This window comes from Neophocaena asiaeorientalis, unplaced genomic scaffold (genome assembly GCF_003031525.2).
Source record: "Neophocaena asiaeorientalis asiaeorientalis breed wild unplaced genomic scaffold, Neophocaena_asiaeorientalis_V1.1 scaffold546, whole genome shotgun sequence".
NCBI classification, from domain to species: domain Eukaryota; kingdom Metazoa; phylum Chordata; class Mammalia; order Artiodactyla; family Phocoenidae; genus Neophocaena; species Neophocaena asiaeorientalis.
Window position 1 is genome coordinate 431559 of NW_020175442.1, and position 14601 is coordinate 446159.

Genomic DNA, 14601 nt, shown 5'->3' on the forward strand with positions numbered 1-14601 from the left:
CGCGCACCACAATGAAGAGTAGCCCCTGCTTGCTGCAACTAGAGAGAGCCTGCGCACAGCAATGACGACCCGATACAGCCAAAAATAAATAAGTTAATAAATTAATTTTTTGAAAATTAAAAAATATCATCCAAACTGAAGGGCTAAAAAATAGGTAGAAAAATTGAACAGAATCTCAGTGACCCTTAAGATCCACTGATATATCCACTTAGTGTGTGTGTATGATGATATGATATGATATGATATACTATACTATACTGTACTATAATATTATATAATATAAATATTACCCAGGAAGAAAAGAAGAATAAAACTAGAGCAGACATTTTTTGAAGATGTATCAGCTGAAAATATTCTAAATTTGATTAAAAGGACACTCCACAGACTCAAAGAGTTCAGTGATCCCCAACAGAATAAGCATCAGAAAAGCACACTGAGTCACATCATGGTCAATCTGCTAAACGCCAAAGATGAAGAAAAATAATTTAAAGCAGCCAGAAGGGAAAAAAGACACTTTATACTCAGAAAAACAACAGTAAGAATGATAGCTAACTTATGAGAAAAAAACTGGGGCCAGAGGACAATGAAATGATATATTTAAAGTGCTGAAAGAAACACTTGTTGCCCTAGAATGCTACATCTAGTGAAACTGTGTTTTAAAAATTAAGGGACATGTTTCAGAAAAATTAATATTGAGAGAATTGTTACTCAAAGACCTCAACTACAAAGGAAATGATGCTAGATAAAAATTCTGATCTCCAGGAAGAAAAGAAGAGGACTAGATATGGTGACTATACTATACAGGTAACTAAAAAGGATAATTTTTTTCCTCTTTAAAATTTCTTTAAAAGGCAAGTTTCTTTGTCTTGGGCAAAGATTGATTGTTTAAAACAAAAGCCATAACAATGCAATGTGGGGCTTATAACAAATGTAGAGGTAAAATATATGACAGCAAGACCACAAAGGTTGGCAGAAGCGTAAATGGAATTATACTTTTGAAAGATTCTCACATTATATGTGAAGTCGTATAACATTAATTCAAGGCAGATTGTGATAAATTAAGAAAAATGCATGTTACAGAACTGCAAAATTTGGAGTAGATGAGGGCAGAATTTTGTTTTGATTTTCCTTATACTGTTTTGAACCTTTAAAATTATGGCAAAATACGTATAACAAAATTTACCAGCAGTGTTAAGTACATTCATATTGTGGTGCTGTGAGCTTTCAAACTGTATTAATGTATTATCAACTCAAAAACAAAATTATTGGTAACAAATAATTGCTAGATGCAAAAAGAAAGCCACCTGTAGTACTAACCCACTCTAATAATATCATAAATCGTATCTAAAATGGCTAAAAATAGATTCAACAATGAACGGAGCAGCTCCAAAGGAGGATTTTGTTCTCAGGAATAAAAACCATGAGACATCCTGAGTTTTAATTAAACAATAAAATATTCTAGTGACTAGGTTTTGAGAATTTTCCAAATCTATAATAAGTTTTAATAATGAGACTCTTTCTATTCCTGAGTAGTAATTAGAGTAAAGCACCCTTAAAGAAGGTTGTCAAAACAAAATAACCTTCATATTCAAATTTATCAATCAGCCAATTTCCTCTGAGTGAACCCACTTGAGTTGCTTTATACTGTGGTTCAAATATGATGGGACAGATATGGATGAGAAGCTAGGCTGACCATCTGCTCTACACTCACAATGGAACATGTCCATTGTTCCCATGTCCCTTGTTCTCTATGGAGGAAGCCCTCCCCACGGGGCTCTCCCTGAGTCGTCTCCTGGATAATGAAACAATATCCCATAAGCCTTAGCATTTACAAAGATTTTCTACATACATAGCTCTCCCTCTGTGAAGTTGACCATCCCATTTTAAAATAAAAGAGACTGGGACTCAGGAGGTTAAATGTGACGTCCATGGTCAAGTTAGGAAGCTGTAGTGCGGGAAATGAACTCATTTCTTCTAACTCCAAATATCATATACTTCCTACTGTGAACAACTATTAAAAATGATGCAGGACAACTGTGTAACTACAAAGACTCCAAACTAATTCAGCTCATACATTCATGAAAGGTTTCCTTCCATTTACAATAGTTGTGGTCTTCCCCTTCTCCCTGTGAAAAAGAAAATGGGCTGGTTCTGCATCTTTGACCTCTTAGCTATATCTCTAGTTTTGACCTCTACCTCTATACTCCCAGTATATTTCAGCCATGAAAGTAGCTCTAAGGCCATGGGCAAGACACTTAACCTCTCAGGGCCATTCCCTTACATTTAAAACAAGGGAGTCAGACTAGTGTGTCTTTAAGACCCCTTCAGGCTCCAAAATGTTATAAATGCTGATATTTACTGAGCACTTAGTATGGACCAGACACTGTTTTAATCCCTCTCTGTGCCTTTTCTCATTCAATTCTCTCAACAACCCTCTGAGATGGGTACTCTCACTATCTGCTTTTGCAGATTAGAAACCAGACGTTTAGAGAAATTAAGTAACTTGCCTAAGTTACACAGATAAAACGTGGTCTGTCTGATTCCAGAGTTTAATACCCTAACACTATGCTCTATAGCCTTCTATTAGGCTACACTGTCTCCTATTTCCCAATAATTGCTACTTTTCCAGTTACCAAGGTTTACACTTTCCTTAGCATCTTTACCAATAAATTTCTAGTACGGAAAGCCCTGGGCTTGGATTGAGGACATGCAGAGGGAATCAAAGACTTGACCCCATCTTTACCAGTGGGAACAGTTCCCACTTCCTCTCTTCATTTGAAATCCAAACCATCCCCTAAGGATTATTATAGATTTCTCCTACATTGAGCCTTCTTCCATCCAATAAGCATAACTGAGGGTTGGGGGTGGGGGAAATGGGAAAAAATTGCTGTCATTGAACAGCTTTTTCAGAAGCAGCAAATTTTCAACAATTTGTAAAGATAATATGTTCAATGACAGTTGTATAACAAGATGAAAAGATATCAGAGGAAACAGTGTGAAAGTCAGGCTGTTAGACACGTAGGGAAGCTACTGAGTGCAAGGAAGGAGGCCCAAGATTGGTGCTTTTTGTGGTCTGTCACTACTCTAAAGGCTCTACCCAGGCCCCTGGCATTAGAAACTGGCCTTTGCTCTGCTTCCACCCACTCTACAACCTTTTAATACCTGTAGCTCCCAAAGTCTGAATTATACAAATGGCACTGTGTAATACATAAAATAGTTTTTTGACCATTTTATGCCTTTTCTCTCTTAGCCTAGGATTATAAGTTCTTGGAGTGTGATACCATCTTAAATTACTGTTATATAATGTTTAGCACTGTGCTGGGCACATAATAGTTCCTTAGTAAATAATATATTTTCACTTTAATTTCTGGAGAAAACACAAAGGAAATTAACTTTATAGCAGAAATACAGATTATGCCTGGTACTCAGTTTTAAAAGTTATTTTACCCACACTCTTAATGAAAACCTAAGGAAATAACCCATTTCCATAATGCCTTGTCTAAATACATTCCCAAACATAATAATGATCTGGTAATATTTTGCTTATTCCATGTACTTTGTCATCTTTTACCATATATTGTATATGGTGAAGAGTTGGAACTGGATATACATTGATATGCTTGTGCATATATGAGATGTTCATTTACTACTAATAAGGTTTTTAAGAATAGTCAAATTTTTCATAATTGTAAAGCCAGAGACATACCCTTATTGTTTCTAACTCTGGCCATAGAGGAGAGTATAACACCTTCCTAGACAACAATTTGTAAAAAAAAAGAGGTGATGAAAGCACATGTTTATGAGTTAAACAGACACCTACTTGCTAGTTGGTATACTCATAGCTAATTGGTCAATTTTGCCATTGCTGGGTCATCAAGTCAATTATGACTGAGTGATGTCATCAACTTAATACACATCCAGCCATTCCCCGCCTCCCAATCTTTTGTCTTGAGGTTTCACATTATAACAAGCTTGATCTGCTTCAGTCATACTGCTCATCAGGGCCATGTATGTGAAGGTATGAAATCCTCTCTTCCCTTCTAAAACCCTTTGTAATACCAATTCTAAACTAAAGTCCCATTTGGTTGTATTTCTTCCTTTCAAGCCATTCATAACCACTGATACTGCACATTCACTTTCTTTCTACGTTTCATTCAGTGGTGTAGTTGAAACCACCAGAGATCTTGAAAAAAACAGTTCCCAGTAGTAATGGGAGTCTGAGCTTGTGTTTGTCTCTTTTAACACACAACTGTGCTTCTGAGGCAGTGAGGAAAGAGGAAAGATACTGGGTGGCACCATGCTTACTTTTACATAAAGATGGGAATGAGTATTGGTGGCTCCTTACTTCAAATAAGAAGCTAGAGAACTCTCTAGCAGTGCAAACCAGGAGCCCAGAAAACTTACTGGGCCCACTTTCTCTTCCATTTTTTATTTTATATGTCATCTCAATTCATCTTTATAATACTTTATGGAATAGATAGTTTTAGTCCTATTTTCCACATATGCAACTGAGGGTAATAGAGTTTAAGCAACCTGCCAAAGATTAAACGGCTGGACTTATAGCCAGAGTGGGAACTACATTTTTTCTAAAGTTAAGTTACAGCTGTTTCCATTATACAAGTGATATGCCCATCCCACAGTTTCAATCGTTTCACATCTCCAAACTTTAAATTAGGAAAATCCTTAATTTAGAATGTAAAATGTTTCACTTCCTTCCTATCTGGCAAGAAGAGGTAGATTGTGATAACAGAATTTCAAGACAAAACTACAACATTGACTGTTTCTCAGCAGTGCATAATTATTTGTAATTAAGATGTCTTCTGGAGAGAGTAGTAAACAGAATTATAAGCCAAAAAAGATGATCCAGGTTGAAAGCAAGACTGGGAAAGGCCCAAGGTGGTCACTGTTATTGACCAATATTGATGAATTAGCTCTCAGTAGAGAAGGTTGGTTCCTACAGAAATCTCAATCAGACGCATCAGGAAATAAACCATTTAAAGTGTAATCAATGATAATCATGTTCTGGTAATGGCAAAGATGTTGGAAAGGTTATTCTTTTAGAAAACTTTTTCTGTTGAGTTGCTGTGGGGATCAAGAGATGAGGTAGGTGGAAGGCTGAAGGCTGGCATAAAAGCATTAGAAAAAGGAAAGTAGCAAAGGAACTCATCAATGCCCAAGCAAGGGTTAGAAAGCTTCAAATCAGGGAACTGGTCCCAGCCTCCCTAACAAAAATGATGACCAGAAGTAGGAGAGGACAATGCACCAAGTATTTCATGACTTGTGGGAATTATTCCCTTAAACTTGACTTGTAAGCCCTTGAATAAACACCATCTAATCTTCAGAAAACTAATCACCTTCAGTATTTGAAAGTCCATGCTCTGTAAAGCAGAACCCATTGCTTCTGACTAGACCACTGTTACATGTGGTATTTATGTTTCCAACAAAGGTTTCTGTATTAGTGTCAGTCAGTTTACCAGGGCCTCGTCAATCCTGGGGGAGCTGATACATTCTCTTCCTAGACTCCAGGATACAGGGCCTTATCAGCAACTCAAAGCTTGCCATGCAATCCTCTACAGCTTTGTCATCTGTAAGCCCCCAAAGCTATTTTTTACCCAACTAACCCCTGACATAGTTATTGGAAATGCCACCTTGTAGAAAAATAGGTAATGAAAGCAAGAAACCTACCCTGGCCCTGATCAAAGTCTTCTCCAGGTGCTGTCCAAGATAAAGTCACCTCTTCTTCTGATTTTACAGCTTCCAGGTCAATAATTTTGCATGGCGGAAACACATCAGGATGTGGGTCAGCTGGAACGCCCAGCACAAAGAAAGAACCCCCTGAGCTTATTCGGCTAAAGCCCCACTTTTGCTCTTCCTCTCTCCTGCCCACTGATTTTCTTGGGGCATTCATCTGAATATTACCTGTGACACCAAAGAAAAGAATAGCCAAAACAACAAGTTACCATCTCCTGAATAGCTTGCTTTTGCAGATTATTGAGAGACATTTTAAGGCTTTTTTTTCCTTTGCTACATCTTTAGAATAACAGTTTGTTTATTCAACAATTCATTCATCCATTCATTCATTCAATAAATATTTTTAGGGCATATGCTATGCCAGCAATCGCAGACAAAACAGTATTGCTCATGGAATTTACAGTCATATTTATAAACATATATTTATAAATTGTAATAAATGTAAGAAGGAAAAAAGGAAGGGTACTATGAAAGTAAATAACACAGTAATATAATTTAGAATGGTATCAAGGGAGTAACATTTAACAATTTCCTAAAGGATGAACAGAAGTCAGCCAGATAAAGAGCGGAGGTTAAGAATATCCCCGGCAGAGGGAAGAGGTTGTGTAAAAACTTCTGAAGGGTGGAGAAGAGCTTTGCAAATTAGAAAAATTTAATTAAAGCCAGGAGGAGAATAGTTTGAGATGAGACAGGAGAGAGAAGTTCAAGTAGGACCTCGTGGGCCATTGTAGTGGTTTTAGAGTTTAAGCTTAAACATGCTGTGGGGAAGCAGGACAGTGATATGATCACATTTGCTCTCTGACAGGTCACTCTGGCTGCTGTCAGTGGAGAATGGATTTTAGCACAGGAAGCAATGAGGCCACTGCAACAGTCCAGATGGGAGAAGATGGTAGCCTGGGTTGGGTGATAGCAGTGGAGAGGAGGCTAGTAGGCATTTTGAGATGCATTTTGTAGAGAAAATCAGCAAAAGCTGGTGTTGGATTTGAGTATGGAATGATGAAGAAGGGAAAGTTGGTGAACAAAAAGAATAGCTCCCAGGTTCCTAAAATGAGCAAATGGGAAGAGAAACAGGCTATGGGGAGGAGACTAACTATTTAAGTTACAAGGTTTGTGATTCCTGTAAAACATCTAATTGACGATGTCAAGGAGCCAGTTAGATATGGATTTTAAGCTCAAAGAAGGGGTTTTAGCTAGATTTAATCATTTTGAACCTATGAATTAGGAAGTTATAGGCTTATAGATGTTATTAAAGCCATATAGGTTAATAAGATTACCTAATAAGAATTTCAGCTATAAAAATAAAAAGTATTTTACTAAGTGCTTGCTATGTGTCAGGCACTTTTTAAAGTACCTTGTATTATCAACTATTTAATTTTTCAGCAACGCTATGAGGAGAGTACAATTATTGCCCCCATTTTTACAGATGATGAAACTGAAGCACACAGAGGCTAAGTAACTTGCCCAAAGTCACACAGCTAGTAAATGGAGGAACTAGGTTCCAAACCCTGGTAATGTGGCTCCAGACAGAAGAGTGAAAAGAGAAGGTTAAGACAAAGCTTTGACCATTGCCAACACTTAGAGGCTTGGTAGAAAGAGAGAAGCTGGAAAAAGAGCCTGAGAATAAAAATTCCAGAGAATAAGAGGTAAGCAGGAGAGTGTGGTATCGTAGAAACCAGGAAATGGCAAAGGAGAAATCAATCAGCTGTGTCAGGTACTGCTGAGTCAGGTAAAATGAGGACTGAAATGCATCCTTTGGATATAAGAGCAGGTAGTCATTGGTGACTAAGGCCAGAGCAGTTCCAGTGGAGTGATGTGGGTGGAGGTCTGCTTGCAGTGAGCAGAGCAGTAAACTGGAGGTGAGAAGGTTCAGTCAGCAGATTTAGATTTAATTTCAAAGAACTGGATGACAGGGAGTAGACAGGTGGACAGTAGCTTAAAGGGGAACGACCAAAATTCTTTTTTAATATGGGAAGTAATAAATCATGCTTGAATGCTCTTCAGAGGACATGCAAGGGAGAGCTCTCAAGGACCCTTGATAAGCAGGCTGGGTGGAATCCAGAGCAGATCCAACAGAGGCACTAGGGAGGAGAGGAAGGAAGTAGATGCTGCTGTGCCCAGAGATTTGGTGGTGTGAAAACAGAGCAGCTCACATTTTTCAATGCAGCGTACTCTCAAGGTCATCACCTGAAAATGAGCTGATAAACGAATGTTATGTGAGGTAGGCATGCCTAGGGAAATCTAAATTTTTCTTTCTGTGCTATCAAGGGCCTATATGATGTACACAGATAAAAGCAGAGTTGAATATGACTTTTCTATTCTCAGTGTACACTTGATGTTGATGTTTGCATCCTTTAAATTCATGGCTTTAAAAAAGATACTAGACCTGTCAGTAGCCTGCAAGCTCCTTGATAGGAATCAAGTCTTATTCTACCTGGTATCCCAAGTTCTTAGGACTAAGCCTGTCACCTAGGAGGCCTTCAAAAATGTTCGATGTATAAATGAAAGAGGGAATATCTACTTAGAAATGAAGTATTACATCTAGATACAAAATCATATCTTTGTAGTAAAACTGTGTTACCTTGCAAATTGATTTATATTGGTTTTGAAATAATCCAAATTATTTTAAATATAGGTGAGAGTAAATTGTGTTCTAGGCAACACTAAAAATATCAGGAGATGCAAATCCACCATAGCATCGTTATTGTTTTCTACTGAAAAGTACATATAGTACAAAAATATAGAATCATGTTATAGTATGGTCCAAATGATTAGTTATAGCTGCTAAAATACATGAAAAGTATTCATAAAGATTCTGCAGTTTTTCAAATAAGAATGATTAGAAACATTTTTTGAGATTATATTTAAAGACTACAGCATATTTCTGTTTGTTATACTTTAACCACTGCTTCCCATCAGGAACTATTATAATAATGGTGTTTAAAAAATATGTGTATCTTCTATGTGTTTGGCACTTTTATCTTGAAGGAAGACAGAACATCTTCAGGAAGCCCTCAGTTTCCTGTAATATCCACACTCATATTTTTTCAGGAACTCATTTCCTGTGTGGATTGTTTGGGCTATTTGCTGCCTTCTTTAAACTGCTAACAACTTTTTGCCTCTTCCTCTTTCCTCTGTAGAGGAAGTACAGGAGCTATACAGGAGAAAACTCAATAAATCTCTTTGCCTGGTAGTAATTCTGATGAAACAGTCACAAGAAAGAGGTCAAAATAATGACTAAAACGAGGGTAGGAGAAATCTGTGGGAATTACCTACTGCCTTCCTGTTATCTACTATCATGAATCACTGAGGATTAAAGAGATAATCAACAAATTATGCATTGACTTATATAAAAGAGTTTTGAAATTCACCTCTCTCTGATACATACACACACACACTCATCAGAAATATACACATTAAATGATGTTATTCAAATAACAGTGCTAATGATTCTTACCGTTTGTTATGTAACCTGGTACGTACATAGCATGACTTCCTGGAATAGAGTGGGCTAGGGCACTTATGCTGGGAGAATGATTGACATGCACTTTCAAGCTATATCTACCATTTACAGCAAAGGAGAAAAAATACCTCGAGTAAATTCCATCATTTTTTATAACATCAGCACCTGTTAATATAGAAAAAATTCAATGTCAATTCTTATCACAGTTGGTTACTAATATTTAATTAAATCATTAAAAATAAGATTTATTCCCCTTGTTCTTCTAATTTTAGCATATGCTGTTATGCTCATAGCTACTTTTGATATTATCAGGTGATTAAAATTCCAATGGCTCCATAATTTCTCCTTGTGATTCCTTAACCTCTGAAAAGTTATTTTCTAAAGGTGAATGAGTTGTACCTGCTTCAGTGCTAATAGAGCATTTAATAATCACCTTTAGCACTCTCCTTCCTATCACTGAAAATAATACTAGGTTTTCACAGAAACCAAGCACATTCTTAAGCTTATTTATAGTCACACACCCTTTTGAGATAAAAGCTACTCTGCTCCCAGTGAATAAATATATATGTACATATACATACTTTCATGCAATTTCAAGGGGTTTATGAACACCCTGAAGCCCTGATGAAAAAAAAAAAAAACTTTGGTAGTTGATATAATAGTGTGAAATTAATTTCCTCATTAGAGGATACGTGGGTTGTTCTAGATTCGAAGGTGCTCATTGACTTGGAGTTTGACAGGCTTTGGTTCTGTCCACTTCAGGAGGACGTGCCTTGCTTCAGGAGGCATTCTAAAATCTTGCCCAGTGCTAGACTTCTTTCCTTTTGCATTGGTCCTCAGAGAGTCATTCGGTTCCAAACCAAGCCCATGACTGAATGGCAGCAAGGCCTAGATTCCAGGGCAGCCATGGGAGGTGCAGCTTAGCCCAAGTGCAGATCACATTCACTGTTCAAGTGCAAGTGGCCACATGGGGCAAGCAGCTTGTCCTATTCTACGGTCAATTCACTTCTCACACCTCACACCCAGCCCTGTTCTCTAGCATTGCATCATCACTAAAGTGCTCTAGAATCCTCACTAGAGAGGCAGGTCTGCTCCTTAACATGAGAAAAATAGGAGTATATTTTATTAAAATAAAAAACGCTAAGCACCTTATGATCACAGTAGTTTTAGAAACCTTTTTTATCTACTGGAAAGAAATCAGATCTTGATATTTAGTGGTTTAATGATTGATAAGGTCTATCTTTGTTGAGAAATGATAAAGAAAAATCTCTTCCTGCCACGGTTACCACTGCCACCTCTTTTAATCATTGAGTCAGAAAGAAATGGGAAAGAACACTGGCTTGGGTGTCAGGGGACTTGTTTTAAGGTCTGGATCTGCCACAGTAGCTGTGAAACAATCCCTCTGAGCCTCAGTTTTCTCATCTATAAAATGGGGATAACATCTCACAGGGTGGTTGTGATGATTATTTGAGAGTGTGCATGAGAAAGTATATTTAAAATTATAAAGCATTTTATATTGTTCATTAATTTTATTAGCAGATAAGTACTATTTCCATTATAAACATAAGTATTAGACAACTATGTGCATGTGTGTTAAGTACAGGGGAAAAATCTAAATTTACACTTCAATGTTTAAACAACCTTTTCATTGTTTCTTTCATCAGGATATAAATTTTGACATCAAACAAACAGAATGGTTCCAGGGAATAAATATAAAAGCCTATTGAGGTGCTCTTTCCTAAGACAGCAGGATCTGTTCCCAGGCCAGCCCACAGGCTGGGGCTAGGGAGGAACATTCTGCAAAGTGTATTTTTGGACTATATACAAAAAGTGAAAGGTGTGGCCAGGGATAAGCAATCAGAGTCTGAGAAGTTTGTTTGGATCCATTCCAGTAGGCAAAATAAGAGGACTTGTCTAGTATCCTCTGAGGTGGCCTTGAACTAAAATCCTTTAAATGAACTTTTGTTTCATAAATGTCATACAAGATCGCCATGGCAAGATACTAATGGGTTGCCAAACATAAGACTCTTTTTTTTTTAACTTTTAATTGGTTTATAATTGCTTATACTTAATTGGTATATACATTTATTTCTTTAATCTATTTATTATTCTCTACAAACAACGCATTGCCTCATAGCCTACACGTAGGGCAGACCACATTAAAGCACCTCAGAACAAAATTCTGCCTGAAGTTATGGGCTCAGGAGAATCACAGCAAAATAGCCTACAGAGATTTTTCACATAAATTGTCTTGTTTTAAACAAACATAAGACTCTTAAAAATTTTTTATCTTTGAAACAACAAAGAGAAGGAATATGATTTTACTGGTAGATCAAACATTGGGGCTGCCGACATAAACTTTGAGGTCTATTGTCATTCTGAGAATTTAGTTTAGGAAAAGGACAGAGCAGAAAAGATAAAACAATAAAGGAGTTTGTTTTTAAAAGTTAAAACAAGTTAGTCAGAAAAAGTCCAAGTGCTGCTCGTTGCCCAGATTGATGCTGTGGTGTCTGTGAGGTATGATGATGAAGTTCTGAACTCTCTCTGTGCAGAATGACTGCTTTGAAGTAGGGTTTTGTTTTGTTTGACTTTGTTTTCCCAGTGGTGGGGAAATCTCTATCCTGATTCCACTAAGCTTTCTGGCCTGGTCTTCTTGTTACCAAATAACACATGTAAAAGGCCATGGCTCTGCTCTCTCATCAACCCAGCTACTTGGCTAAAGAACAGTCTATGGTCAACTCAATTTCCAATTTTCTCTTTAACAGCCGGGCAAAAGAAGAAGAAATGGATTAACTGTCATTGCATCTCCCTTTTGGGGTTTTCATTTGCTATTTTAATTGTCCAATATGATTATTTCAGTGAATAGGAAAACTGGTGAATCCTAAAGGAATGTGGGCATGCCTGTTCCCAAGTGGCCTTACTAAGTGTGGTCAGTGTCACTGGACAAGTGGAAGCCAAGACCTAGGTGTCGGGCGACTTCCTCCCTCCATTCTGCTCACACACAGCCACTCTGAGGAGCCTCAAGGAGACTCTCTTTTCCCAAGTTCACATTTGCTTTCCCTGTGCAGGTGGAGACCTGTAGCTACTTAGTATGTCAGTGAGTCCATGAGAATTTGAGATTCTCATAAGATTGGGTGAGGAAAATAATTGAATTGGAAGAATTTTAAAGATAAACTTAATATTGATACTGCGGCATCAGAACAGCTCTTGAGAACATGAAAAATTACATGATATTCCTTGTTACCTGCTCCATCATCGAAAAGTTTCAGCGTAACAGGATCTGCAGTCTCTGACTCAATTGTAGCAGTTACAGTGGCATTGAGAATGGGATAAAACCCCTTTCTCACAATTGCATAAATTGTCACAGGATGGGGAAAATGGGTGCTGTCTCTTTCCACAAAGGCTTCCACAGTGGCAGGGGGCACGGCTGAGCGGGAGGCACCAGAGGTCACTGTCACTTTCAAGGCTTGAGGAGAATGATGGGTATTGTTCAGTGTGTAAGTCCATAGCCCAGGCTGCAAAACAAAGACTTCGTTTGTCAAGTGTGAAGAAAAAAATCAACCCTCATTTTAAAGTGTAAACTTAACCTCGTAGGGTTTTTTGTTCTTGTTTTGTTGATATTGCATTTTCTAAAACACTACAAAAGAATATCAGGAAGAGTAATGTTGGTTAAGAGATAACTAAATTCAGTATTTACATGGCTTTCACTGTACAACCCACTTTCATTGTTAGGTAACTCTTTAGGGAATTAGACCCTGAATTTATTTTGGGGGAAGGACACATCTTGATTCACATTTTTAGAGGATAACAATGTGTCCAGCTTCAAAGTACTTGGCAAATATTAATCTGAGCCCCTTCACCCTACAGGAGGTTCAACGTTTTTATTCCTTTTATATAATGGAGAAAATTACAGCAAATTAAGTGGACAATTATGATTTATGTGGATAACCTGGAATAAAAGGCAACAGTATCCTTCCTGCCCTCCACTTCCTTTAATGCTCCTATGCCCAGAAATCTCAAGCAACAAAATCCACGTACACGGGCTTCCCTGGTGGTGCAGTGGTTGGGAGTCCGCCTGCCAATGCAGGGGACGCGGGTTCGTGCCCCGGTCGGGGAGGATCCCACATGCCGCAGAGCAGCTGGGCCCGTGAGCCATGGCCGCTGAGCCTGCGCGTCCGGAGCCTGTGCTCCACAACGGGAGAGGCCACAACAGTGAGAGGCCCACGTACCACAAAAAAAAATTAAAAAAAAAATAGAACGGAAAAAAAAAAAAACCCCACATACACTATTAGGGACCAAGAAAAGGAACACTATTTTTAATAGATCAGGATTGCACAATGTCTATGTTGAGTAATTTATAGAAGTATTGCTGAATGCCATTCTCCTTATCTGTCTGGGCTGCCTGGGGGAAACCTGGAAACGAATGTCTGAAAGAAAAAAGCTTAAACTACAGTGCAGCAGAAATTTGTTCTTTTGATAAAATTGTACATAAGTATTCCTTTTTTCCTAATTCCTGCTGCTGCTCCTTCTTAAATCGTGGAAGTAGCAGGAGGAACACAATCAAGCAGACTGAAGAAGAGAGAAATCAGCGGGTTAATGTTTGACTCTGGAAAGTTAAGATGCCACACCCTATCCAGTCTTCTTCCTGGGATTCATGTGCTTTACCATTTTCCAGTGAAGTCACAATTCAAGCATCAAGATTATCTATCTATCTGGGTTTTTTCTGCTTGGTTTTGTTTTGTTTTTTGTAATCATAACATTAGTAACAGACACGTGGCAGAAACCTCCACATGAAAACTCCTCTGTGGGTGTAAGAAGTGTTTTGATACAGAGCACCTAAGCCAGACAAAGAGGTCAGGCAAAAGCAGCAAGAAGTAGGTAAAGTGTTCCTGGTCCTTGTGCACAGGTGTGAAAGGAACATGATGCGTTTGGAGAAAAGTTAAGTAGGGGCAGAGCACAGGGTGTTTGGGAGTAGGGTTAGGAGATAAGTTTGGGGTTGGGGAGTAAGAGGTACAAACTAGGGTGTAAGATAGGCTTAAGGATGTATTGTACAACATGGGGAATGTAGCCATTCTTTTGTAAAAACTATAAATGGAAAGTAACCTTTAAAAATTATATAAAAATAAAGCTTTTCTAAATTAAAAATAATTTTTAAAAAGAGCTAAGTTTGGGCAGAAGCCAGAACGTGAAGGGCTTAGTATATACTAATAACCACATGGATTTTATCCTGAGACCGTCAAAGAGTTTTGAGTAGGAGACAGGTTTGATCAGATTTTGCTTCAGAAGGATCACTCTGATAAAGGTGTTTGAAGAGAAGGATGCTAGACCAGAGGAAGGAAGGCCAAGCAGAGGCTATCAACAGTGATCCGGGAGGGGGGGGGGGGGGGGGG

The 14601-nt window shown here is 38.1% G+C and overlaps 1 protein-coding gene across 1 annotated transcript in view; it reads right to left on the bottom strand.

Annotated features, from left to right (window-relative positions):
- CLCA2 (chloride channel accessory 2) overlaps positions 1 to 14601 on the bottom strand; it is a 37074-nt gene that overhangs the window by 2684 nt on the left and 19789 nt on the right. The window contains exons 11-13 of the mRNA XM_024767863.1: positions 12456 to 12726; positions 9206 to 9376; positions 5686 to 5919 (exon numbers count right to left, since the gene is read on the bottom strand). Coding sequence (XP_024623631.1) covers positions 5686 to 5919; positions 9206 to 9376; positions 12456 to 12726 — 676 coding nt within the window. The remainder of the gene's footprint in view (positions 1 to 5685; positions 5920 to 9205; positions 9377 to 12455; positions 12727 to 14601) is intronic.